The sequence below is a fragment of the Hyperolius riggenbachi genome, chromosome 4 (assembly GCF_040937935.1).
Source record: "Hyperolius riggenbachi isolate aHypRig1 chromosome 4, aHypRig1.pri, whole genome shotgun sequence".
Lineage (NCBI taxonomy): Eukaryota > Metazoa > Chordata > Amphibia > Anura > Hyperoliidae > Hyperolius > Hyperolius riggenbachi.
In genome coordinates, this window is record NC_090649.1 from 44,817,360 (window position 1) to 44,844,861 (window position 27,502).

At 45.3% G+C, this 27,502-nt stretch overlaps 1 protein-coding gene across 1 annotated transcript in view; it reads right to left on the reverse strand.

Annotated features, from left to right (window-relative positions):
- Positions 1–7,586: 7,586 nt before the first annotated feature.
- Positions 7,587–27,502, reverse strand: part of LOC137571194 (cytochrome P450 2K6-like) — a 64,948-nt gene continuing 45,032 nt past the window's right edge. Inside the window, exons 8-10 of the mRNA XM_068280018.1 lie at positions 21,796–21,980; positions 16,731–16,872; positions 7,587–9,754 (exon numbers count right to left, since the gene is read on the reverse strand). Coding sequence (XP_068136119.1) covers positions 9,576–9,754; positions 16,731–16,872; positions 21,796–21,980 — 506 coding nt within the window. The 3' untranslated portion in view covers positions 7,587–9,575. The remainder of the gene's footprint in view (positions 9,755–16,730; positions 16,873–21,795; positions 21,981–27,502) is intronic.

Consider the following 27,502-nt stretch of genomic DNA (forward strand, 5'->3'; position numbering starts at 1 on the left):
GGCTGACAGGCCGCAGCCCGGGCGACACTCGCCCGAGTGTCGGGCTGCTCCTTCCGCATATGACGCGGATTACGTCACACGCCGGCCGCCTCGCGTCATCACGGCGGCCAACGTGAAAGTACTGCGCATGCGCGCTTTAATTGCCCATGCGCAGTACTTTCACGCCGGCCGCCGTGATGACGCTAGGCGGCCGGCGTGTGACGTCAGCCGCGTCATGCGCGGAAGCTGCAGCCTGACACTCTGCCGAGTGTCGCCCGGGCTGCGGCCTGTCAGCCATTCCGGAGCGAGGAGAAGGAGAGGAGCCAGGACGCCGGCGTGGGACCTCCCGACCAGCACTGGGCTGGAGAAAGCCCCTGGTGAGTACAACTTTCTTTTTTTGGGTGAGCTCGGAGTCCCTTTAAGATCTCTGCCGATGATCTTTAAGGCTGCTTTCACAGTGGGACGTTACAGGCACAGGTTAGAGATGCCTGTAACGCAGCCCAACTCACAGTAATGAAAAATCAATGTGCTGTTCACAGTGCCCACGTTGCGTTACAGTGTAACGCTGCACGTTCAAAGACAGTGCAACATGCCGTGCGTTATATGTGGTTTTAGCTGCGTTAGACTGTTTGCACATGCTCAGTAAGGGGAGAGTCGCTATTGTTCCTAGCTACATGGCTAATTAATATTCACTGCACTGTAGTGTTGTCCAGATCATGAACAATTCGGATCTTTGATCCGGATCTTTTTTGTGAGTCGAATCATCCGGATCATCACAATGAAGGATTCGGTTCACAGTGGATGTCTGGAAGAAACAGGAACTGCAGCTTCTGTGCACAAGCACAATCTTCCTGCTGCATCTCTCCCTTCCCCATTAGCACCCTCAATGTGCCCTCATTCTCCTGCACCTCTCACTCTGCTGCACCCCTGCTTCCTGCTTCCCTAGTAAAATGACTCAAAGATTCGGTTCAAAGATCCGGATCTTTTCAATGATCCGATTCAAATCATCTGAATCATTGAAAAGATCCAGACTTCCCAGAATAGCACCAAGAGCCTCATAACGCAGCTCAATCTGACGTCCAACTTCAACATCACCATGCGTTGTGTTAGGGGCACGTTATGCGACCTTAATCCCCTAAAACACAACGTCTTGGTGTGAAAGAGGCCTTAAGGACACTGAAATAAAGAAAAAAAAATTAAAAAAAACCCAAAACTTATGATATAATGAATTGAATGTATAGTATGGATGAATAATAGAACATTAATACCAAAGAAGAAAGGAGTCTTATATTTTTATTTTCAGCTATATAGCTTTTTTTTTACTACCTGCCAACCGCTCCACGCCAATTGGCATGAACGCGGTGGCAACCCCAGGACTGCTCCATGCCTATTGGCGTGAATGGCTTCCTATGGGGCTTGCAGGAACGCATGCATCTCCACTCTGGTGACTGTACTGGGGACAGCCGTGTGACATGGCTGTCCCCTCTAGAGGCCGGGAAGTGATCCGCTGTCATAGGTTGAAGCCTATGACAGCCAATCGCACTGATTGGCTGGCAGGGGGAGGGGGATTTAAAAAGATGAAGAAAAAAATTGTCAAATTAAATAAAAAAATAATCAAATAAATATTTACTTACAAATAACTAAACAGTGGGGGAGCAATGAGAGCTCTGTTGGTGGGGCGAAAAGGGGGGGGGGGGGGAATCACTTGTGTGCTGAGTTGTGCGGCCCTGCAGCCAGGCCTTAAATCTGAAGTGGCCTATTTTACTAAAAATGGGCTGGTCAATAGGGGGTTTAACACTGCGGTCCTCAAGTGGTTAAATAGCATTACATTGTTCTGTCATATATGCAATTTACAAACCACACTATATTTTAAACTATGAAACAGAGCAGACCTAATGACCTTTTGAACTTCCCTTCAGTAAGCCCTTATCTGAAGCTCTATCTCACTTGGGGCCAAATGCAATTCTCTTTTTCACCTGAGTTTTCTCCTAGGTGATAATTTTTCATCTTCGATTTTAAATAATTTCCCAGCACTTTTCAACTTAAAAAGTACCAAAACTGAGGTGAAAAGGTTCAAACTAAATTATTTTGAGCATTTTCTTGCTTTCTGGGGGCTTAAAAGGCATTTTATTGACAAGTTTAAAAATATCACCTAGGAGAAAACTCAGGAGAAAAAGTGAATTGCATACGGGCCTTGGTCTTTGATGTTTAAGGGATTCAGAAAACAGCACTGTAGCCAACCCAAGTTGGCTCGAAGAGCGCAGGGAAGCTCTTTTGCATAGATAACAATTGAAGTTCCTTAACTCTTCCTGTACTCGAAACAATATGAGACTGTTTTTTTGCTACTAATGTATGCCTTAGCTGTACTATACACATGATTCATTATCTCAGAAGTTTATTTTCACTTCAGATTTAAAGTGAACCTTAAGTCAAAAAAAAAAAATTAGTTTTACTCACCTGGGGCTTCCCTCAGCCCCCTGCAGCTGTCCGGTGCCCTCGCCGCGTCCCTCCGATCCTGCTGTCCCCGCCGGCAGCCACTTCCGGTTTCGCTGAGGAGCTAGCAGGCTGGGAACGTGAGTGATTCTTCGCCTTCCCAGCCACAATATCGGACTCTATGCTTCTATAGCATATAGCACATAGCATATGGCAGCATAGTGGGCGCTATTGTGGCTGGGAACGCGAAGAATCACTCACGTTCCCAGCCTGCCAGCTCCTCGGCGAAACCGGAAGTGGCTGCCGGCGGGGACAGTAGGATCAGAAGGACACGGCGAGGGCACCAGACAGCTGCAGGGGGCTGAGGGAAGCCCCAGGTGAGTAAAACTAATTTTTTTTTTTTTTACTTTAGGATCACTTTAAATGTATTGTAAAGTGACAGATTTCACCACTTTCACATAGAAACCTTTAGTGGTTGGAGAGGCCTAGTGAATTTTTCTAAAAGGCTGGGTGCACACATAACATAACATGAAAGGCTGCATTTTATGGCATGTTTTATATTAATGTTGCGTGCGTTACTTGTGCGTTTTTGTGCGCTTTTGCTGTGTTTTTTGCGTTAGCATTTTTTTTTTTTTTTTTTTACTGCAGATGCATTTTTCAAGCGTTTTGCATGCGATTTAATGCGTTTGTAGTTCGCATATAAAATAAGCAAAATTTGTTTTGTATGCGTTTTTCTTTTGCATCTTATGCAAATCACTAGGAAGACAACAGGAAGCGACATTACATAACAAAACAATTTTTTAAGCAAAAACGCATGGAAAATGCAAGAAAAAAACGCATACCATTGCGATTCCATTGACTTGCATTATGTGCGTTTTTCATGCATTTTTGAAGATTATGCAACAAAACCAGCATTTTCTTGAAACCGCATGCATCAAAAATGCATATGCATTTTTTCCTGCCGCCCATAGACTTTGATTTGCGGCAAAAAACTGTGTTTTCCACAATGCTAGCGTTTCTGCTTTGTGTGCACCAGCCTAAGGCCTTGAAAACCCTAGAAAATCCATGGCCTATTACTGATAAAGCTGGTAACTGAGTAAAACTTGTTACTAAATGTGCAGATAGCACATTGTGCCATTATTCTGTCAACCATTAACCTGCCTCTCTGCCAGCTTGGCTCTGCAGAGGGTAAGGAAAATAATCCCCTTAAAGAGGAACTGTACTGAAAATAACAATAAAATTGCTTATTGTCTACAATATTCATTTATACTTTTTCTAGTCAGTGTTTGCCTGTTGTAAAATCTTTCCTCTCCCGGTTTAACATTCTCAAATGTATCAATGCTGGTGACATCTTTAGTTCTGCCAGGTGATCTGTACGGAATGTTTGTTACTGAGAGTTTTATGCACAGAGGGAGATACTCAGTGGCTTAGCTATGGAGCTATGGGCCCTGGTGCGATTGATACGGTTCAACAAAACCTGCCAAGGTCATCCACAATATTAGAGGTGTGAGAAGGGAATGGGGAACATTTTGTTAAATTACTACAATTCAAAGTATATATAGAAGTGATTATTACCAGCACAGGACCAATAGACAGCTTATACTTTGGTTGAGGAAGGGCCCCATGGGGCCCCTCTGGCCCTAGGGCCCCGATTCGGTCACTACCTCTACAACCCCTATTGCTATATCACTGGAGATACTGCTTGCTTGGCAGTTGGAAAAAAAATATGTTTTTTTCCCACAATGCAACAAGGTTCACAGACAGCAAACTGTCAGAACCATGGTGACATTTTCACACAAAAATGATGGTGAAATGAAAATGACCATATTTGTTCATCACTACAGTTCACAAAGAGTTCATCATCTTATAAGTAGCAGAGGAAGGAGGTGGACTGCTGCCTAGTCTAGTGTGTTGAAATATCTCTTTTGCAGGATGTGCAATACAACGCCGTCATTGTAAAAGTAGACTAAGGCTCATTTACAATTCACCTTTTCTCCTGAGTGTTTTCCTAGGCAAGGACGGTCAGATATGACGATTTCCGATTCCGGAGCAAAACTGATTTCCGATAAATGCCAATTACCGATACCGCGGCATACCAACGGTACTCCAATTTCCGATTTCTGACTTTCTGAAACCTCTGAATAATTACTCAGATTGGCTAAATACTTCCAACTCAGAAGCACTGGACTAATCAAAGATTGCATAATTTTTCAGTGAACCAGGTCCAGCACACTCTGTATTACCATTGCATATCTTTCCACTGTATTTGTGATTTAACTTACTAAAGCATAGCTGTCTTTGCTGCAGATTGGATTGAATCAGATTGCTGTGGTAATCATTGACCAAACAAAAGACTCAAATACTACAAAAAAAAAAAAATACACATCACAAGAACACTAGCTCTTAAAAGAGCTGTTTTGGGGTGCCTTTTAGCAATATATATCAGCAAGGAGCAAGCTAACAAGCCTAACAAGAGCCTAACTAAGCTTTCCCTATCTCTGCAGCAACCTCTCTCCCTTCTCTCCCTAATTCAGCAGCAGACAGAGTAAGGAAATGGCCGATTCTGCTGCCTTTTATAAAGCGGGGGGGGGGGGGGGGGGGCGTCCAGGAGGGAGTGCAGCCGGATTGGCTGCCATGTGTCTGCTGACTGTGATGTAGAGGGTCAAAGTTTAACCCAATGATGTAGTATAGGGGGCGGGTCGAACTCGCATAAAGTTCACGTTCGATTGCGAACGTGAACCCGCCATGTTCGCGCAAATAAGTTTGCATGCAAACCATTTGGGCCATCTCTACTGTGTGGAGTTTCTCACACAGAGAAATGCAATAGTACTATCAGAATACAGTGAAATAATAATGCACCAGAGTGGTACTGAGCATGCAACTTAACCTTACTGGCGGTCTATAAGAAACCGCCAGGGGGCAGCGTGGCACTATTTTTTTTAACCACCCTGGCGTTCTATTTAAATTGCCAGGGTGGCGGCGGCAGATGGTACACATGGTGCGCCCTTCTGATCGCTGTCGGCGATCACAAGTAACAAGAAATCCCGCGGAGAGCAGGATTTCTTGTTAGGCTTACCCCGTCACCATGGCGACGATCGGACTGTCGTCATGGACGTCAGCCGACGTCCTGACGTCAGGTGCCTCAGATCCAGCCCTTTGCGCTGCCCGAAAGTGTTTGGTCCGGGCAGCGCAGGGCTCTGGCGGGGGGGGGGCCTCTTCCGCCGCTGCGTGCGGGCGATCGCCGCTGAGCGGCGGCGATGGAAGGCCACACGCAGCTGGCAAAGTGCTAGCTGCGTGTGGCGCAGTTTATTTGAAGTAAATCGGCCCAGCAGGGCCAGAGATATCAGACTCGGCGGCTATGGATGAGCTGAGCTCGTCCATACCGCCAGGAAGGTTAAATCATGTAGCGAGCCTAGGGCTCGCTACATGATAGCCGCTGTACAGCGGCATCCCCCCGCCCGCTTCGATCGCCTCCGGCGATCTTTGATCAGGAAATCCCGTTCAAAGAACGAGATTTCCTGAAGGGCTCCCCCCATGGCGTTGGGGCAGGATGACGTTACCGTCTAAGGGAGTCCCGATCCACCCCTCAGCGCTGCCTGGCACTGATTGGGGTGCGAAGCGGCGGCGATCAGAATGCACACGCAGCTAGCAAAGTGCTAGCTGCGTGTTGCAAAAAAAAAAAAGTGAGTAAATCGGCCCAGCAGGGCCTGAGAAATCCTCCTGTGCGGCATGGCTCGGGCTTACCGAAGGAAGGTTAATGTAGCAAAACAGTAGTGTGCACACAGCACTGGGTGTCAGTGGGCTGTGGAGTGTCACACAAAAAAAAAAAAAAAACACAGGAGACTGATGTGCTAGCCCTCAAAATGGCTGTTTGGGGAGCTTTCACAGCAAGTGAGGACACAGGCCAAGCTAATGTTTTTTAGGCTTTCTTTAGGGGTACTTTTTGCTAAGAATTATTTTATTCTAACTGTGTTTTAATGTCAATAATAAGAAAAAAATGGGAAAAAAATTACTTCTCAGTTTTCGGCCATTATACTTTTAAAATAATAAATGCTACCATTATTAAAACCCACGCATTTTATTTGCCCATTTGTTCAAGTTATTGCAACATTTAAAAAAATTTTCCTAGTACAATGTATGGCACCAATATTTTATTTGGAAATAAAGGTGCATTTTTTCAGTTTTGCTTCCATCCCTAATTACAGGCCCATCATTTATAAAGTACCAGTAATATATCCTCTTTACATACATATTAAAAAAAAGTTCAGTCACTAAGGTAACTATTTATTTATTTATTTATTTTTTTTATTCGTAATTTTTTTTTATTTAAAGTTAACCCGAGGTGAAAATAAACTGATGAGATAAACAATTGCATTTATCCTCCTCCTCCTTAAAAGGACGCTTTTAGACATCCCAGGATTTTAATTTATATTTGAACATTTAGAAAGTACATTGAATGTTTTGTTGTCTCTGCTCAGTTACAGTCTATTAAGTGTCCCTAAATGAAAAAACATGAACTATATTGACCCTTTGCTCTCTCCCTCTGCTTTTAGAAATATGTAGAAAAATGTAATATGCAGAAAAATGAAATATGTAGAAAAAAAAATCTGTGATGTTTACTATATTCCTGATGAGCTCATGACAAGACAGAAGCTGTCACTTCCATCCTTCAAAATTAACTCTTTCAGGTAGCAAAATAAAACAAGTAAAACAGCCTGGTTATTAATGTGTTCAGTACTGTACATAAACATCTTTATCTCATGTCACATCGCCTCGGGTACACTTTAAAAAAAGAAAAGATAGAAAAAAAATTGGTAGCTAATGGGGAGTGTGGGAGGTCAGGGGTTAATTTTAAGTGTAAAAATAAGGGGAAAATATGTTCTTTATTGAAAAAAAAAATGTTGTAATTTTAAAATTTTGGCCACAAGATGTCCTCGCAAATTTGTTGAAAGGCACCGCACCCCCCCCCCCCCCCTTCCCTTTTCCTTGGGGCAGATTTCAATGTTAGCCATAGGTGCTGGTTTCCCTAGATACACCTCTGTCTGTGGCTACTTTATGTTTCATGAATTCTATGAAATAACCCTGTATTCCTATTATTAGCATCTACTTCTTTATCTTTAGCATTACAGTGTTTTGTTACTGATAAACTGTAGAGAAAAAAAAACGACACAAACCAGGAAAATATATGTTTATTTCAAAGTTAAATATTACCACTGGCAATTTAAGTGTTGTATTAGGAAGGGTAAATGGGCAATTACAAAAATGAAGGCAACAGGAGGGGACGATGCGAGGAAAAACAGCAATGATTGGGGGTGGGCTACATGGCTACATTGGGGGAGGTGTGTCAGCGAGATTTCATCCGCCTAAGCATTCAGTCTCCATGGTGCCATCCCCAGATGGATTAAGATGTAATGTGGTCCAAGGCAATTACTAGAATTGTGGCCCCCTTGTGGTCCTTTTGGTAAGCTGAAGCGGAGAGAGATCAGAGAAGGTGGCAGGGGAGTCCTTTGACGCCCACTGGGCCCCAAGCACCTGCCTAGGTTGGCTGGTGGATGATCCTTCTTTGGTGCCCTCATCATCATTCATCACATGACAGGCAGCACCGGCACCATAGAGACTGAACGCCGAGTCTTCGCCCTATCCTGGATAGGCGAGTTACCTCATCCCTCTGCAGCACACTCTGGATGCAGGTGGTGGGGTCTCCCTCTCTGCCAATCTATACTGGAGGGCCTCTCTCTGGCTATATATAATGGGGGTACTCTCTCTGGCTACCTATTCGGGATATATCCTCTCTGGCTACATGTATTGGAGGGGGGGGGGCTCTCTGCAGTGCATACATGCAAAAACCGAGCCAGGAAATTTGGGTGCAGGGCAAAGCCGAAAAATGGTTTACCATGCTCCTGCAATAGTCCCTACAGTGTTAATTACAATTCCTCCTCCAGGCGGCCATGGACTCAGTGAAAAGATGTAATTCGGCTTCCGACAACAGCAATAGCAGCAAATAGAAGCAAATTATGCTGTTTTTATAGTAATTTGGGCTCTTTCTTTTCACGGTGCCTAAATTACTGTCCGAATGCCACTATAGCTGTTACTTACATTATGGCCCATGGCAGCACGTTGTGCACCCAAATTTCCCTGTTACCTATACTGAGGGGCCTTCTCTGGCTACCTATACTGAGGGGCCTTCTCTGGCTACCAATACTGGGAGGCGAAGCAGTTAATTATTGTGCTTACTGACTGCCACGTAGAGCCTGAGTTGGGCTCCACCATAGCTGTAACTCTGAAACTTGAGCATATAGCTCTGAAACTTGAGCATGTGTAATTTAGTTGCTGGCAATAGCTGGACCATGATTTATGTGTCCCTCCAAATTGCTACTACTTGGAAGGGAAATAATTTGTAATGCCGCCTGAATTTCAGCAGCAGCAGGGTGAGCCAACATTCCACTCACCCTCCACCCAACTGTCCGGGCAATGTATCAATATGCACGCCCTGGGGTCTCTCTCTGGCTACCTTTACTGGGGATCACATCTAGCTACCCAACACTAGGGACCTCTTTGTCTACCCACTACTGAGGAGCTAATTCTTGCTGCCTTTGCTAGGGGCTATCTCTAGCTTCCTGTCCTGGGGGCTACCTAATACTGGGGGGCACCTCTGGCTACCTATTTAGATGGTCACATGGCTATCTAATACTGCTTACCCCTCTAGCTATGAACTTTTAAGCGGTATCCCTGGCTACCTATACTAGGGGCAACCTAATACTGGGTAGCACCTCTGGCTACCTATTCAGATGGTCACATGGCTACTTAATACTGTTCACCCTTCTAGCTATGAACTTCTAGAGGGTAACTCTGGCTACTTATACTCAGGGCAACCTAATACTGGGGGGCACTTCGCTCTGTTTTTTTTACATCACAACAGTGTGCTCAGGTCAAAGGAGGAGGAGAATTTTTACAAACTTGTCCTGAGAGATAATTAATTCAAAAAATGGCCATTAGCTGAGCCAAGCATTTATGCTGGGCCTTGCTCTGCTGAAATAACTTTCACCAAATAGCTAAACGTAAAATAGAATGTTTTCCTGGGAGCCAGGATGGGTCACTTTTCAAGGATTGTCATGTTTCTCCGTTACTTTCAGTTTCACCTGTGGATATGTTTGGTTTCATACTCATATACGAGGCACAGCACACATGTAATAAGGCACAGGAGGAGTGGTGAATCCAGGGACAGGGGTGAGGTCAAGTTTTGCCCCGGGCGGAGCCTGAAAGGTGAATTTCTGCAGCAGTGTTGTAAAGAAAAGGAACAGCTCCGTTTTAGCCAAGTTTTCCCCGGCACAACTCCTCTTACCTGAAAGACAGTTTGATTTTTCACCATTAGTGATGAGCACAAATATTTTGCATCGTAATTCGCAATTCGGATGCAAATTTGTAATGCAAAATTTTAGGGAGAATCGTAATTAATTTTGTTTGTAAATGTAACCTGTAATTTCACAATTTCACGTAATTTCGTTCCGACTTTAGCAGTTAATAGCAAAGCTTACTATGCATGCCATTATCACCAAAATTGCTATGTATGTTAAAGCGGACCCAAACCAAAAAAATTTTTTATTCAAAATATTTAGTCGCACCACTCTGAGACATACAAAGATAAATAAACACTCCTTCAAGCCTATGAGCATTTCAGTGCATGCTTTTCACCCTTCTCTTTGCATAACTAGGGTTATACAGGTGGCAGTCATTAGCAATTCCTCCTTTGCCGGACACCTCCTACTCAACCACTCTGCCGGATTCTGTCCCAACAATATGAAAAGAAGGGAGGGGTTCCTCCAATAAATGTAAAATATTTTATATTTGTCATCCTGCAGCTGAAAAAAGGCTGCTATTTATTATTATAATTTAGAAAATAGATTTTATTCCTGAATTTTTTTTAATTTGGGTCCACTTTAAGGAGAAAAAAAAAATCAAAAATACCTTTTTTGGGGGAAAAAAAGAGTTTTTGAGAAAATCGATTTTAAAAATACAAAGGAAAAATGTTTTTTAAACTCAGAAAAATGACAATTTAAAAAACATTTTTCATTTCTAAAAAAATTTTTTCTCAATTGATCTTTTTGAAAAAAAAAATTTTTTGACTTATTTCCACTATTCTCCTTAACATATGTAGCAATTCTGGTGATGTTAGCATTTATGGGGGCTTTGCTATTAACCTTAAACATTAGGCAAGAAATTATGCAAAGATTAAACAAAAATTATGCAAAATTATGAATGGATGATACAAAATCAATTTAATGTCCAAATCATAATTACATATGGCTGTAATTTCAAAAATGTATGAGAAATTTTGCTTAATCACAATTAGCAGATTGTGATCATTACCATGGAGCCATGCATGCACAGTAGCTCCGGCTAAGAAGCCCCAGGTAGGTAAAAGGCTATAGATTTAACCACAATTCAGGTTCCCTTTAAAGCTAATGGGAACCGTTTTTTTTTTTTTTAAAGTCAGATACTCACCTAAGGAGAGGGAGGCTCTGGGTCCCATAGAGCACTCCCTCTCCTCTCCCAGTGCCCACTGCTGTCCTGGCTCCCCAATAGCGGTACACTGCTGTCTCCCGGCCGAAGGGAAGCTTCAGAAATGCTTCGGGAGCCCAAGTGCTCCTGAAGACGGGCCACTCTACACTGCGCGCGTGCATGCCCTCTATGCAGGAGCAGGGCAATGCAGCAGCAGCAGGTGTAACGTGTGCCAGGAGCATGTCGGTTGTGGCATGTGGCACGTGTATGTGGCATGTGTACGTGGCACGTAGCGTTGGTACCATGGCTGTAAAAGAATTGTGAGCCAGGCTTAGTTAGTAATAGTTAACAATCAGGAGGAGCCAGGACGGAGGTTGTGGTGGTAAAGGGTGGTAAGGCTGGTATAGTGATTCCCAGCCACTTCATGTACCCCTCTTGCCAACAACAGGGAAAGTCTCGCCCAACAGGGTCTGGCAGTGTTTCTTGCTTGCACGGGAAGCGAAGGAGGTAGCAGAGGAGGCCACTGAGGACTAGCTGACTGAACAGGCCTCAGTGTCGGCAGGAGTGGCAGAGGGGGTTCTGGTGCTCTGATTCTGACCACTGCCAGTGCCAGCTTGCTTCAGCCTCTTGAACTCCTCATGCTTAACAAAATGTTTTTTAGACAGATGGGTGATGAAGCTGGAGGTGCCATAGTTGGAGAGGTTACAAGCATGGCAAACTTGCTGTCCACTGAGGGCAGAGTGAAAAACCATCCAGATTGGGGATGTGAAGATTCCCTTGCGGCCTGAATGGGATGCTGCTGCTTTTCTCCCTGTGGCGGTTGGGGGTTGAGTGGTGTGGCTGGTGGTACTAGTGGCAGAAGATGAAGCAGCAGGCTGTGGGTACCGCATTCCACAGCTATTGTCGCTCCTGCCACTGTCTGCAATGCTGATTCTCTGTGCCAAACCCACCAACGCATCCTCCTCCTCAGAGTCAGAGCTGACATCACCCTCCTGTGGATGGTAGTCACGGTCCTTCATCATCAACATCATACTCCCCCTCCTTAAAAAAACTGCTCCCGGGATGATGACCCCCCAAACTCCTCTTCTGCTGCTACATGCAAGGACCCCCCCAACAACAACCGTCTGCATCTGTGACTTCTCCACATAGCCCAATGTGCCCAGAATATCCTCCTCAAATTTGCTGCGGGTAATAGCCCTGATTTCGATCACGGTGCCTGGAGTGAAAAGCTCGCTCAGTGAGGGTAGGCTGCCCGCTGGGGTCGGCGCGATGACCGAGTCCCTGCTGTGCGGCTGCTGCTGCTCCTGCGAACAGGAGTTCTGGTGGGGGTGGAGGTCTCAGTTGTAGAGCTGGTGGTGCTGGAAAATGGCCGCTACACGCTGCTGCGCCTCTGCAGCGTGACTACCCCTAACAGCTGGATGGCCAGAGGCTAGCGGCAGAATGACTGATGCGGCAGAACTGCTGAATGTAGCCACAATGTTGCTCCCTCTCCTCTTAGCCTTGCTGCCCCCCCCCCCCCGGCTGCCAGTGCCAGCAGACATAGTACAACTTATATAAGTGATGATGTCACCAGATGGATGTGGGGTACTTGTATGTTATTAAAATCGGGGTTGGACTTTAATGACAATCAGCACGGAGTGACAGACAGCAGAGTAGAAGACAGTGCACACTAACTGGTCTATCTGTCACACTGATGCAGCACTGCAGCAGTAATCTGCAGTAAGCTAACACAGTACTACTCTAACAAAAAACTACTAGCACTGCAGTACTAACTACACAATAAGGCCTAGTGCACACCAGAGCGGTTCGGCTCAGTGCTGGGCCGAAATTACGCATTAGCGTAATTACGCATCGTAATTCACTACAAATGCACTGTAAGCGTTACGTGTAAGGTTACGGTATTACGCGTAATTAATTACGCGTAGACCGTAGGTTACGTTATTACGCGTAACAAGTTACGCGTAAGACAGTAAACTCCCATTGAAATTACACAGTCTGCCGTAATCGCGTAATATTACGCTCCCGTATAATATAAAAAAGCCGCCGACTTTAAGGGTTAATAGCAAAGCCCCCTTAAGTGCTAAGAGCCTCAAATTTGGAGAATATATTAAGGAGATCAGAAGGAATAAGAGGAAATTTTTTTTTCAAAAAGACCTTATAGTTTTTGAGAAAATCAATGTTAAAGTTTCAAAGGAAAAATATATACATTTAAAAACCCGCCGACTTTAACGGTTAATAGCAAAGCCTGCTTAAAATTTAGGAACACCAAATTCACAGGGTATATTAAGGGGATCAGTGGGAATAAGAGGGAATTTGTTTTTTTCAAAAAGACCTTATAGTGTTTGAGAAAATCGATTTTTAAGTTTCAAGGGCAAAAATGTCTTTTAAATGCGGAAAATGTCAGTTTTTTTTGCACAGGTAACAATAGTGTTTTATTTTCATAGATTCCCCCAAGTGGGAAGAGTTTTACTTACTTCGTTCTGAGTGTGGGAAATATTTAAAAAAAACGACGTGGGGTCCCCCCTCCCAGACCTCTTTAACCCCTTGTCCCCCATGCAGACTGGGATAGCCAGAATGCGGAGCACCGGCCGCGTGGGGCTCCGCACCCTGACTATACCAGCCCGCATGGTCCATGGATTGGGGGGTCTCGGAAGGGGAGGGGCAGCCAAGCTTTCCCCTCCCCCTCCGAGCCCTTGTCCAATCCAAGGACAAGGGGCTCTTCTCCACCTCCGATGGGCGGTGGAGGTGGAGGCCGCGATTTCCTGGGGGGGGGGGGGGGTTCATGGTGGCATCTGGGAGTCCCCTTTAAAAAGGGGTCCCCCAGATGCCCACCCCCCCTCCCAGGAGAAATGAGTATAGAGGTACTTGTACCCCTTACCCATTTCCTTTAAGAGTTAAAAGTAAATAAACACACAAACACATAGAAAAAGTATTTTAATTGAACAAAAAACATAACCACGAAAAAGTCCTTTAATATTCTTAATTAACCATTAATACTTACCTGTCCCTTTAAAAGCCAGTTCCCATGCAATATCCTCGGAAATATACTAATCAGTTACAATGTAACAAAGTTGTTACAATGTAACAACTTTGTTACTTTGTAACTCCACCGCACCCGACGTCACTCGCCGCTCACCCGCCGGCCGCCGCATACACGCTAAGTCCCCGCCGGCTCCCGCCGTCCACTCCGCCCACACCTGTCACCCATATACATGCTGGCACCCATGGGTGCCAGCATGTATATAGGTGACATGTGGGAGAGGCGGGGAGGGCAGCGAAAGCCGGCGGGACTTATGCTACATACACACATGCGACAACGATCGTTCGTTGTCAACGACGAACGATCTTTTAATTGACGAAAGAACGACCGAAGTAAAGTTAGTTGTAAAAAGTGTGTAACGATCACATCGTTAGAACGAACGTTACACCACGTAAAAGCACTTAATGCGCCTGCGCATAAAATTGTAAAGTTCCTTGGAGAAAAAGTGAAATGCGCATGTCCAGCCTGGTACGAACGATCGTTTCCAACGATGTACCACTTTTGCTAACGATCGTCGGTGGTAAAAATCCGCCAAGACAGAACTTTGTTTTGTAGCGATTTGCCTCGTTCGTCGTTTGCCTTAATAGTCGTTGGTTCGTTTTTTGTAACGATCGTCGTTGGTAAAGATCGGGGAACGATCGTTACAAACGACTATAGTCGCATGTGTGTACGCACCTTTAGCGTCCTTCACCCGACAGAGCTCTGAGCTATATAGCTCAGAGCTCTCTAAAGCATCTTTGTATTTGGGCTCCAAGGAGCCCCATTGATCCTTAGCAGACCAATGGGGTTCCTTTAAATCAGAAGGAACCCCATTGGTCTGCTAAGGACCAATGGGGCTCCTTGGAGCTCAAATACAAAGATTTGTTACATTGTAACTGATTAGTATATTTCCGAGGATATTGCGTGGGAACTGGCTTTTAAAGGGACAGGTAAGTATTAATGGTTAATTAAGAATATTAAAGGACTTTTTTCGTGGTTATGTTTTTTGTTCAATTAAAATACTTTTTCTATGTGTTTGTGTGTTTATTTACTTTTAACTCTTAAAGGAAATGGGTAAGGGGTACAAGTACCTCTATACTCATTTCTCCTGGGAGGGGGGGTGGGCATCTGGGGGACCCCTTTTTAAAGGGGACTCCCAGATGCCACCATGAACCCCCCCCAGGAAATCGCGGCCTCCACCTCCACCGCCCATTGGAGGTGGAGAAGAGCCCCTTGTCCTTGGATTGAACAAGGGCTCGGAGGGGGAGGGGAAAGCTTGGCTGCCCCTCCCCTTCCGAGACCCCCCAATCCATGGACCATGCGGGCTGGTATAGTCAGGGTGCGGAGCCCCACGCGGCCGGTGCCCCGCATTCTGGCTATCCCAGTCTGCATGGGGGACAAGGGGTTAAAGAGGTCTGGGAGGGGGGACCCCACGTCGTTTTTTTTAATATTTACCACACTCAGAACGAAGTAAGTAAAACTCTTCCCACTTAGGGGAATCTATGAAAATAAAACACTATTGTTACCTGTGCAAAAAAAACTGACATTTTCCGCATTTAAAAGACATTTTTGCCCTTGAAACTTAAAAATCGATTTTCTCAAAAACTATAAGGTCTTTTTGAAAAAAAAAAATTCCGCAATAATCTGCTAACTATGCGCATACACAAACTAATATAAGCATACATTCCAACATCCAATGCGGAATTGTATGCGTATAAAGGGCAATAAAATTTCTGCATATGCGCAATGACCCATATAAATGCAGTTACCGCACGCGTAGTTGACTTCGCAATACATACGTCAACTATGCGTAGCGGGCAAAGCTACGCATAGCGGGACTACGACTATGCGGAAATGCGTACGTGTAGTTCTTAAACTTCGCCTACGAACTACGATGCGTAGTTGCGTACTACGATGCGTAGATTTGCGCTGGCGTAGTTTACGAGCAACCCTGAAAACCGCAAAATGCTAGCTGAAACGCTACAAAAAAAGAAGAAAAAGCGTTTCAAAATCTGCTAGCATTTTGCAGATCTGCTAGCGGTGTGCACCAGGCCTATCACAGTAATCCTATTTCCTAACCTATACTGTAGCTAAGACTAATAGCAGGCCAGCAGCAGGCGATGGCCTGCACACACAGGACCTAGCAGCTGCTGCAGCAGAGTCTGACTGTCACACTAACTAAAATCAAAATACAAGCTAGCTAACTAAAAAACAATATAATAGAGGTATAGTACAGGTGTTTATGTGCAAAAACGCTACAGTAATACAACACTTGCTTAGCCAACAGTACTGGAGATGTCTCTCAGTGAGCAGTCACAGCAAGGACGATTTTCTTATCATGGCTCCTGCCTTATATACAGGAGGGGCTGGCCAGGGTTCCCCTCTGTGATTAGTTGCTAGGGCCTGGGCTGGGAGCCCTCTGATTGGCTCAGTGAGGCCCTGGAGCCCTCTGATTGGCTCAGTGACGTCATCTTTGGTAAATGCTACCCAGATTGGGATATTTTTGCGGATATCCAAATTCCTATCCGGATACCACTGCGAATCCGGATACCGCATTCCGGAATTGGCCAACTATCCGGATTCCGAATCCGAGGTCGGATATCGGAAAGTTCGGATTATCTGGGGAGTTCGGATATCTGGAATCCGGATGAGCCTTATTAACACCGCCATGATCTTAGTAAATTGAGGCCATTGTCCCATTAATGGGTACCTTTGTTAGTACATTTTGCTAGCATGTTCTATTTACCTGCATGTAAATAGAATAGAACATTATATATGAGTAAAACCACACTATGGATACCTGCAGAAAACGGCATAAATGCCTCATTTTTCAAGAAACATCCATTTGAGTCCAGGAAATGTTGGGGGTAGAACTCCTCTGGCTTCTTAAAGTAACCTTCATCCCGCAGCACAGACTCCAGAAAAGGAATTACATAAGTCCCCTGTAAAATAAACATGTTAGGGACAGTCATAAAAATTACTTTTTTAGAATCCTGCAGTTTTATTTTCTGTGTATCAGCAAAGAAAACAAAACAACGTTTAATGTTGTATTGTCTCCAATGCTGACACAGTCTTTCAGGCGTACGTTAAAAAGGGGCGCTGGGAAAAAAGGGCGCCGGGTTTTTAACGATAAGCATGGATAACGTTTAAAAATGTATTGTACTGTATTTCGTTTAAAATTAATGTTTTATAAAGTTATAAATCATTAAATAATGTGCATTAAATCGGCAATTGTAAAAACGTTAATCTTTCGTTTAAATAGTGAAACGTATAATAACGTTTAAAAAAAAAAATTACTAAGTAACCCTCCCTGTACCTACCCCTAACCCCTAGACCCCCCTGTTGATGCCTAAACCTAAGACCCCCCCTGTTGGTGCCTAAGTAACCCTCCCTGTACCTACCCCTAACCCCTAGACCCCCCTGTTAGTGCCTAAACCTTAGACCCCCCTGTTGGTGCCTAAACCTAAGAACCCCCTGTTGGTGCCTAAACCTAAGACCCCCTGTTGGTGCCTAAACCTAAGACCCCCCTGTTGGTGCCTAAACCTAAGACCCCCCTTTTGGTGCCTAAACCTAAGACCCCCTGTTGGTGCCTAAACCTAAGACCCCCCTGTTGGTGCCTAAACCTAAGACCCCCCTGTTGGTGCCTAAACCTAAGACCCCCCTGTTGGTTTTTTCATTTAAAAATAATGTAAAAAAAAAAAAAATGTACTGTTTTTCGTTTAAAAATAATGTTTGAAAAAAAAAATGTACTGTTTTTCGTTTAAAAATAATGTTTGAAAAAAAAATATTGTACTGTTTTTCGTTTAAAAATAATATTTAAAAATGTATAAATCATTAAATAATGTGTAATCATGAGAAGCAGTAATAAAACATTAAGTCTCCGGGCGCCGCTTTTAAAACGTTATTTTTCTCCGGCGCCCTTTTTTCCTATCGGGCGCCCATTAAACGATATTTATTATAGGAGTGAATGGCGGCGCCCGATTTGTCCACTAGCCTCAGGCGCCCGAATTTACTGTTACCATCTTTCAGTGTCCCAGACACAAAAATATATAAACTATAGACTTTTTTTTAATCTATTCTCTGCTCTCAGAAGCAGTTCTCTGCCAGGAAAGTGTTTCATGGCTGTAAGGGATGGAACCCACTAGAGCATTTTTGGCAGTGTTTTGGGATCGCTTTCAATTGCTAGTGATTTCCCAAAATGCTTTGCCAATGTAAATGGATGGAGCAGGTCCCACTGGAGAGATTGTGATTAGGGAAATCCCAATGGCAGGACGTGCAGAATTTCGGGATAATTTCCATTCTAATGTATTTTACAGGAAGCAAGGAAATCGCTTCCAAAATCGCTAGCAAAGCTCTACCACAAATTGCTAGAGATTCCGATAGCGCTTCGAAGTGGGTACCAGGCCTAGTTCCTTATCAGTAAGGGTTTTGCTATAGTTCCACTTAGTCTTCAGTTTAATTTTAACCACTTAACGACCAGCTAAAGCTGATAGGCGGCGGCTGGTTGTTTGTGGTTTTATGTTCCATGTTAGTTCACGGAGGGTGTCTCCGTGATTAGCCTGCGAGCTTCCGATCGCAGCTCGCAGGCGAAATGTAAACACGCGGGGAAGAAATCCCCGCTGTTTACATCAATACGGCGCTGCTGTGCAGCAGCGTCGTAAAGGAGATCGGCGATCCCCGGCCTCTGATTGGCTGGGATCACCGCCGTGTGATAGGCTGAAGCCTATCAGAGGCGGCGCAGGATGCATCGCCGTCCTGTGCCGCCCATAGAGGGAGAGGTAGGGAGGGAAGGAGAGGGAGGGAGGAGGAGTCGCGCTGCGGAGGGGGGCTTTGAGGAGCTTCCCCCCCCCCCGCTCGGCCACATGGAGCGGCGGCAATCCGACCCCCCAGCAGGTCATCCCCCTAGTGGGGAAAAAGGGGGGGGGAAGTCTGATCGCCCTGCCATGCACACGATCTGTGCTGCGGGCTGGAGAGCCCACGCAGCACAGATCAGAGAAAACAGCCCCGGTCCTTAAGTGGTTAAAGAGACTGTCACTTTCATACCTAAATGTAAAAGGACCACTCCTAAAAGGACCACTCCAACGGCAAAAGTAAGCAGTTTAACTGGCATGTTTTGGGCTATTTCATCTCCTCATGGGGGATTCTTAGGGTTTTCATTGTTTTTAAAAGCATTTTCTGAATGGCAGTTTAACTGTACAAATTGTAAGATACCAGCCAGCCTCCCTACACACCTGCCATTTGGGAAATGCTTATGAAAACAAAGAAAACCTTGAGAATCTCTAAAACCTGTGGGTTCTGTCAGATTTTAACTGCTTACTTATTTCGCTGGAGTGGTCCTTTAACTCTTAACCTGCTGGGCAGTCTGGACGAGCTCAGCTCGTCCAGTACCGCCGGAGCCTGCCGCTCAGGCCCTGCTGGGCCGATTTGGCTTAAGTAAAAAGCAGCACACGCAGCCGGCACTTTGCCAGCCGCGCGTGCTGCCTGATCGCCGCCGCTCTGCGGCGATCCGCCGCGAGCAGCGGCGAAAGAGGGTCCCCCCAGCCGCCTGAGCCCAGCGTAGCCGGAACAAAAAGTTCCGGCCAGCGCTAAGGGCTGGATCGGAGGCGGCTGACGTCAGGACGTCGGCTGACGTCCATGACGTCACTCCGCTCGTCGCTATGGCGACGAGGGAAGCAAAACAAGGAAGGCCGCTCATTGCGGCCTTCCTTGTTTATTCTGGGCGCCGGAGGCGATCGGAAGAACGCCTCCGGAGCGCCCTTTAGTGGGCTTTCATGCAGCCAACTTTCAGTTGGCTGCATGAAATAGTTTTTTTTTTATTAAAAAAAAACCCTCCCGCAGCCTCCCTGGCGATCTTATCAGAACGCCAGGCAGGTTAACCACTTCGCCGCCCGGGTACAGTATATCTACACTCCTTTGGACTTCAGTTCCCTGCCCGGAGCATAGATATACACACCCCTCGCCGCTGCCGCCGCTGTCCACGCTCCCGCTCGCACTCCCGCGATCATGCACGCCGCCACCAGCTCGCCCGGAGATCAATGAACGGGAAAATCCATTCCCATTCATTGATCTCTGCCCCCGCAATGATCGGCATGCTTCCACGAGAAGCAGCGCGATCATTGTGAAAAAACTAAATTTCCCAGCCTCCCTTTCTGCAAGCGTCCTTCCGACGCTTGCAGGACGCCTGAAAAAAAATGTGGCCATCATGTGGCCAAAAAATACTACACCCAAAAAATTTTTTCACATACAAATACATTATTTTCACTATTCATTTTAACTCATTAACTCCCACACTCCCCAATTGTTACCAATATTTTTTCTTTATAATATTAAAATAAATAAAAAAAAATTACAATAAAAAAAAACTTAAATAGTTAGCTTAGGGACTGAAATCTTTAAATACTTATATCAAGAGGGTATAACACTGTTACTTTATAAATTATGGGCTTGTAATTAGGGATAGACACAAAACTGAAAAACATGCACCTTTATTTGCAAATAAAATATTGGCACCAAACATTGTGATAGGGACATAATTTAAACGGTGTAATAACTGGGACAAATGGGCAAATACATTTCATGGATTTTAATTACAGTAGCATGCATTATTTAAAAACTATAATGGCGGAAAACTGAAAAATAATGTTTTTTTTTTTCCAAATGTTTTCCTATTTTCCCATTAAAACACATTTAGAATAAAATAATTCTTGGCATAGTGTCCCACCTAAAGAAAGGTAATTGGTGGTGAAAAAAACAAGATATAGTTCATTTTATTGTGATACGTAATGATAAAGTTATAGGCGAATGAATGTAAGGAGCGCTGAAAGGAGAAAATTGCTCGGATGCTGAAGGGGTAAAACCCCTCAGTTGTGAAGTGGTTAAAGAAAAGGGCAAAAAGGGATAATTTGCATATTCAGTAGCAGTGCATTGTGGGTAACCACAAATGTTCACTTATAACTGAATTATTGCAAATTTCCTTCTGTTTTAAGAAGGCAATTACACCAAGCTTTGCTTTTTTAGTAGGAGGGCTTTTTGCTCCCTTTTATCCCCCTATACATTCCTAGTAGTTTGGGTCACCCTGAGAAAAAAAGGAAGGCAGCATATTTGTTTTGTATCCTTAGCGCTGTACACACACAAATCTCATGATGCCACATGTCACATTAGGTATCCTTTAACAGAAAAGTGTCAGCTATCAATGAACCTCCCTCCCCAACCCACACACACACATACACACACACACACACACACACACACACACACACACACACACACACACACACACACACACACACACACACACACACACCCAACACAGGTTTTTAGCAAAGCGCAAATGTGGCTCCTGCAGCATTTTGGCGGTTTGCAGATGCGTTTCTAAAGTATAGGAAAAGCTCAAACCGCTTTGAAAAATGCTAGATCAGAGCGGTTTTCCAGGCGTTTTTGTTACAGAAGCTGTTCAGTAACCGCTTTACTGTAACAATATATGAAATCTGCTACACAAAAACGCTCCAAAAAAACGCTAGGCATGTTTAGAAAAACATGCCTAGAATCTCTCTGAAATCTGCTTTAAAAACCTTTAGCGTTTTGCAGATCTGCTAGAGGTTTTTGGTGTGCACTGGGCCTAACTGGCCAGGGCTTAGTGAATTGAGGCATGTTTGTTTGGTAAAGTACAGAACTTCTGCCTCATGCAGGACATCTTTAATGAATTTGGAAAAAAAAGTGTAAAGAAAAAAATGCGGTATTTTACCGACCAAAATGATTTTACTGAACTGCCCTTAGTGAACAGAGCCCAATGTGCTTTTAAATTTGTATGCAAGGCAAAATTATTAGATGCCATTGACAATTGCTGGTAACAGACAGCCACTCACTTTTGGTATAAAATATCCTCTGAAGGTGACATCCTGGGTGGTGGCGTGAGGAAGGTTCATGGGCAAAATATTGCCAAACCTCTGAATCTCGTGAATGACGGCGTCGGTGTACGGCATTTGTCTCCGGTGTTCAGTCTGGGGAACCGCAGATCCAATCACTTTCTCTATCTCATTCTGGACATTCTCTGTAAATAGCAATAGAAAGACAACATAAATGAATGGCTCAAGGAGAGTTAAAGGGAAAATGCAAAAAATGTCAGTGAACTTTTCATAATTTCAGGTATTTTTTCTTCATTCATTTTTTTAATATGAGTACAAGTTGCAGCAATATCTGTACATGAGATGTGATTTTTGCTTCAGTTGATCAGTCTAAACAACAGCGTTAGGGGTGGAGCCCAGTAGGATTTGCAGCAGCGCTTTTAAATTGCGGCAGAGCTGTGTGAAGCGATTCCTAGGGCAATTGCGCTTGTGTTTCCCGGTGGCTTTAAGAGCTGCTTGTTTTTTGTTCTTTTTCAATAAACTTCATTACACTCACCAGGTGTCCAGATGACCGGCTGCCGTCCGTAGCCGCGCCCCTTAAGGAAGAGCTCATAGATGCTTCTCTAGGAGGACCAATCAGAGTAGCACCTGTGACCTCTTCTGCTAGGAGGCAGGGCTACAGACAGAAGTGAGACATCAGGACATCGGTAAGTATAATGTACTTCATTTAAATGTACTGTACAAACACCCCCCCCCCCAATTGCTCCAAAATTTGCAGTGCTTCTATACTTAGTATTGATCTTAAATGTGCTCACGGTGCGGCGTGTCCTGCAAGTGAGATTATCCCTAATTGCAATCGCACTACAGGGTTCAGACCCATTAAAATACAAAAGGTTTGATTCATTATGCTGCACACCTTAATGTGAAGGAGCGGCCGCTAATGCATGCCTTACAAAGCAATGTATGCATGTATGTGTATAGCTATGTAAGGAGCATGCCTTCCTTAGATAGGAGCATGCCTTCCTTAGATAGGAGCGTGCCTTCCTTAGATAGGAGCATGCTTTCCTTAGATAGGAGCGTGCCTTCCTTAGATAGGAGCGTGCCTTCCTTAGATAGGAGCGTGCCTTCCTTAGATAGGAGCGTGCCTTCCTTAGATAGGAGCATGCCTTCCTTAGATAGGAGCGTGCCTTCCTTAGATAGGAGCATGCCTTCCTTAGATAGGAGCGTGCCTTCCTTAGAGAGGAGCATGCCTTCCTTAGATAGGAGCATGCCTTCCTTAGATAGGAGCGTGCCTTCCTTAGAAAGGAGCATGCCTTCCTTAGATAGGAGCGTGCCTTCCTTAGATAGGAGCATGCCTTCCTTAGATAGGAGCGTGCCTTCCTTAGATAGGAGCATGCCTTCCTTAGATAGCCTTCCTTAGGAGCGTGCCTTCCTTAGATAGGAGCGTGCCTTCCTTAGGAGCGTGCCTTCCTTAGATAGGGGCATGCCTTCCTTAGATAGGAGCATGCCTTCCTTAGATAGGAGCGTGCCTTCCTTAGGAGTGTGCCTTCCTTAGGAGCGTAACTTCCTTAGGTGCGTGCCTTTCTTAGATAGGAGCATGCCTTCCTTAGGTTTTGCCTTCCTTAGATAGGAGCGTGCCTTCCTTAGGCGTGTGCCTTCCTTAGATAGGAGCATGCCTTCCTTAGGAGCGTGCCTTCCTTAGATAGGAGCGTGCCTTCCTTAGGAGCGTGCCTTCCTTAGATAGGAGCGTGCCTTCCTTAGATAGGAGCATGCCTTCCTTAGGAGCATGCCTTCCTTAGGTGCGTGCCTTCCTTAGGAGCGTGCCTTCCTTAAGTGCGTGCCTTCCTTAGATAGGAGCGTGCCTTCCTTAGGAGTGTGCCTTCCTTAGATAGGAGCGTGCCTTCCTTAGGAGTGTGCCTTCCTTAGGAGCGTGCCTTCCTTAGGTGCGTGCCTTCCTTAGATAGGAGCATGCCTTCCTTAGGTGCGTGCCTTCCTTAGATAGGAGCATGCCTTCCTTAGGAGTGTGCCTTCCTTAGGAGCATGCCTTCCTTAGGTGCGTGCCTTCCTTAGATAGGAGCGTGCCTTCCTTAGGAGTGTGCCTTCCTTAGATAGGAGTGTGCCTTCCTTAGGAGCGTGCCTTCCTTAGGAGCATGCCTTCCTTAGATAGGAGCGTGCCTTCCTTAGATAGGAGCGTGCCTTCCTTAGATAGGAGCGTGCCTTCCTTAGGAGTGTGCCTTCCTTAGATAGGAGCATGCCTTCCTTAGGAGCGTGCCTTCCTTAGGAGTGTGCCTTCCTTAGATAGGAGCATGCCTTCCTTAGGAGCGTGCCTTCCTTAGGTGCGTGCCTTCCTTAGATAGGAGCGTGCCTTCCTTAGGAGTGTGCCTTCCTTAGGAGCATGCCTTCCTTAGGTGCGTGCCTTCCTTAGATAGGAGCGTGCCTTCCTTAGGAGTGTGCCTTCCTTAGATAGGAGTGTGCCTTCCTTAGGAGCGTGCCTTCCTTAGGAGCATGCCTTCCTTAGATAGGAGCGTGCCTTCCTTAGATAGGAGCGTGCCTTCCTTAGGAGTGTGCCTTCCTTAGGAGCGTGCCTTCCTTAGGCGTGTGCCTTCCTTAGATAGGAGCATGCCTTCCTTAGGTGCGTGCCTTCCTTAGATAGGAGCATGCCTTCCTTAGGAGTGTGCCTTCCTTAGGAGCATGCCTTCCTTAGGTGCGTGCCTTCCTTAGATAGGAGCGTGCCTTCCTTAGGAGTGTGCCTTCCTTAGATAGGAGTGTGCCTTCCTTAGGAGCGTGCCTTCCTTAGGAGCATGCCTTCCTTAGATAGGAGCGTGCCTTCCTTAGATAGGAGCGTGCCTTCCTTAGATAGGAGCGTGCCTTCCTTAGGCGTGTGCCTTCCTTAGATAGGAGCATGCCTTCCTTAGGAGCGTGCCTTCCTTAGATAGGAGCGTGCCTTCCTTAGATAGGAGCGTGCCTTCCTTAGATAGGAGCGTGCCTTCCTTAGATAGGAGCGTGCCTTCCTTAGATAGGAGCATGCCTTCCTTAGATAGAAGCATGCCTTCCTTAGATAGGGGCATGCCTTCCTTAGATAGGAGCATGCCTTCAACAGTAATTGTAATGCACATTCTCAAATTGCAGGCATTAAAAGACATATGAAGTGAAAATAAATTAATGAGCTAAACCATTCTATCTATCCCCAATCTCCTAAAAATGACTTTTGTAGCTATGCCACAATTTTATTTTATATTTAAATTTACTATTTAAGTTTTTACTGTTTCGTGGCCTCTTCTCAATGACACATTCATTGAAGTATGCCGGAGCAAAAATCTATGAACTATTGACCCTTTTTATCTCTTTTCTGCTCTCAGAAGCCATTTTCTGTCAGGAAAGTGTTTAATGGCTGTAATTCCTTATTAGTCAGGGACGGTTACACTATAGTCCGACTCGGTCCTGACCCGGACAGAAACTGTTACTTCCATACCTGATTTGTAACTCTTTCAGGCAGAGAATGAAAAAAGGAACACAGCCTAGTTATTTGTGTGCTTGGAACTGTATACACACATGTCTATCTCATAATGTCACTTGTCACCTCGGATGTCCTTTAAAGTGTACCCGAGGTGGCATGTGACATGATGAACTACACAGGTGTATGTAGGGGGCAAAACATAAATAACCAGACTGCTTTACTTGTTATATTTTGCAGCCTGAAAGAGTTAATTTTCAGACATGGAAGTGACAGCTTCTGTCTTGCCGGTACCTTGTAGGTAATGTAGTAAACCTCAATGATAAGCAAATTACAGCCATAAAAGTTTTGCTGGCAGAATTCAACTTCTTAGTGCTGGGAGAGATAGAAAAAGGTCAATAGTTCATGTGTTTTCACTCAGGAACCCCTCATTAGATGCCACTGAGCAGAGACAACAAAACATTCACTCTACTTTGTAAATGTTTAAATATAAAAAACAAAAACAAAACAAAAAACATGGGAAATCTAAAAAAAAAAAGTAATTTTTAGGAGTAGGAGGATAAATACAATGGTTTATCTCATCAGTTTTATTTTCACCTCGGGTTCACTTTAAATAGACTATTGATGCACTTTGAACACGCTTCTGACCCCATTCTTGAACCTTGAATTGATGTGTTGACGGTCACCGGTATGTTTGTTGAGCACCAGGTGACTGCAGGTCTTTGCTGATCTGGGCACAGAAAACAAGAATGCATTTTATCATTGCAACCGCTAACCTTGTTTGTGATATGGTTGTCCTATTGTGTAGTAGAAGCCTCAGGCAGCTGCATCTACTCAAGGGAACATTATCTAGCTTTAGGGAGCCTGTTACTTCCTCTCTTATTAAAGGAAACCTGTGACATTAAAAAAGTCACATACTTACAAGCAAAGCTGGTTCTCTCATGAAGCAAGGTGAAACATTTGCATCAGGCACAGAGATTACAGGGGCGGCATGTTTGTACTGTGTTTACACTTACAGCATGCAGTCAGAGGAGGAGGGGAAGCGAGAGGAGAGCGAGGTGAAGAGGACATAATTGGGGAAAAGCAGCTTGTTCTGCAGTGTGAGGAGTCTGACAGTGAGTGAGGAGGGGGGAAGCAGGAGAGCATCATTGGGGAAAAGCAGCTTGTTGTGCTGTGTGAGGAGTCTGACAGTGAGTGAGGAGGGGGCAGGAGAGCAGCAGTGTTTCATTTGACTTGCACAGTAGATGGGAGGAGGTGGCACTTCTGTCCTGACTGAGGAGGAATAGAGGATGGCCGACTGGTTGAAGGTGAGCAGTTTGTCACAGACTTGAAGCCAGCCCGTGTGTCATTGTGTTGAGCTGCATCAGGTCATGTCTTAGGTTATTGCATAAGCTCCCTTGCTGACTGAGAACATTTAATGAAGCAGAGTAAATTGTCGGGTGCTGTGCGATCATTCCAAATCGGGGGGGGGGGGTGGAACATCTTCACAAGTTTGCCACAGGCAGCAAAAAATCTAGCACCCGCCCTGCTTACAGGCACGTGTGAAGGGGGGGGGGGAGCTCTGGGTGCTCAAGCACCACTCCTTTTTTTGCTCCGGACATATGGACCCCTTTCCTCTGAGACTGCCTCCTCCTCTCCTCACTGGGGCACTATCACAGCCTATAGAGAGTGGTAGTTCAGAGAAGTAATACAAGCTTCAAAGTGTGAAACAGAGCCAGGAAGCATGCCGTTTCCATGGCAGCACGTCACGTGACTGTCCGACAATCAGAAGAGACGTGGCTGTCACAGAGTATGGAGAAGAGGTGCTCTGTTCACATGGAGCGAGGAGTCTAGGCTGTATTCTCCATGTCATGAGGGGTGGAGCAATGCTGGTGGCTAGGAGGCAAGGCCCATGCATTACTGCTCTGTCAGGGGTGAGAGTGAAGCAGGCAGAATCCAACAATTGTTGCCGGGGTGGGGGAGGAGGTGTAGGGAGAGGCCCCCTATTGCAGATGTCTGGGGGGGGGCTATTGCTGGGGGGGGGCAGGGACAGACCATCCATTGCCGCTGTAGGGAGGCCCTTTTTTTAAAATTTCAGCACCACTACCCTAAGGACCCTTTGCATGGCCTTGCATACTTACCTCAGTACAGGGAAGTCTCTGAATGCTCCATAGGCTTCCCACTGGCCCCATCCACCTCCCTGTTCCAGTGCTGGGACCCCTCAAAGCTTGTGGCCTGCTCCCATACATGAACAAGCGTGGCCTCCCTGCGCAGGAGCTTGGAGCTGCAACGAAA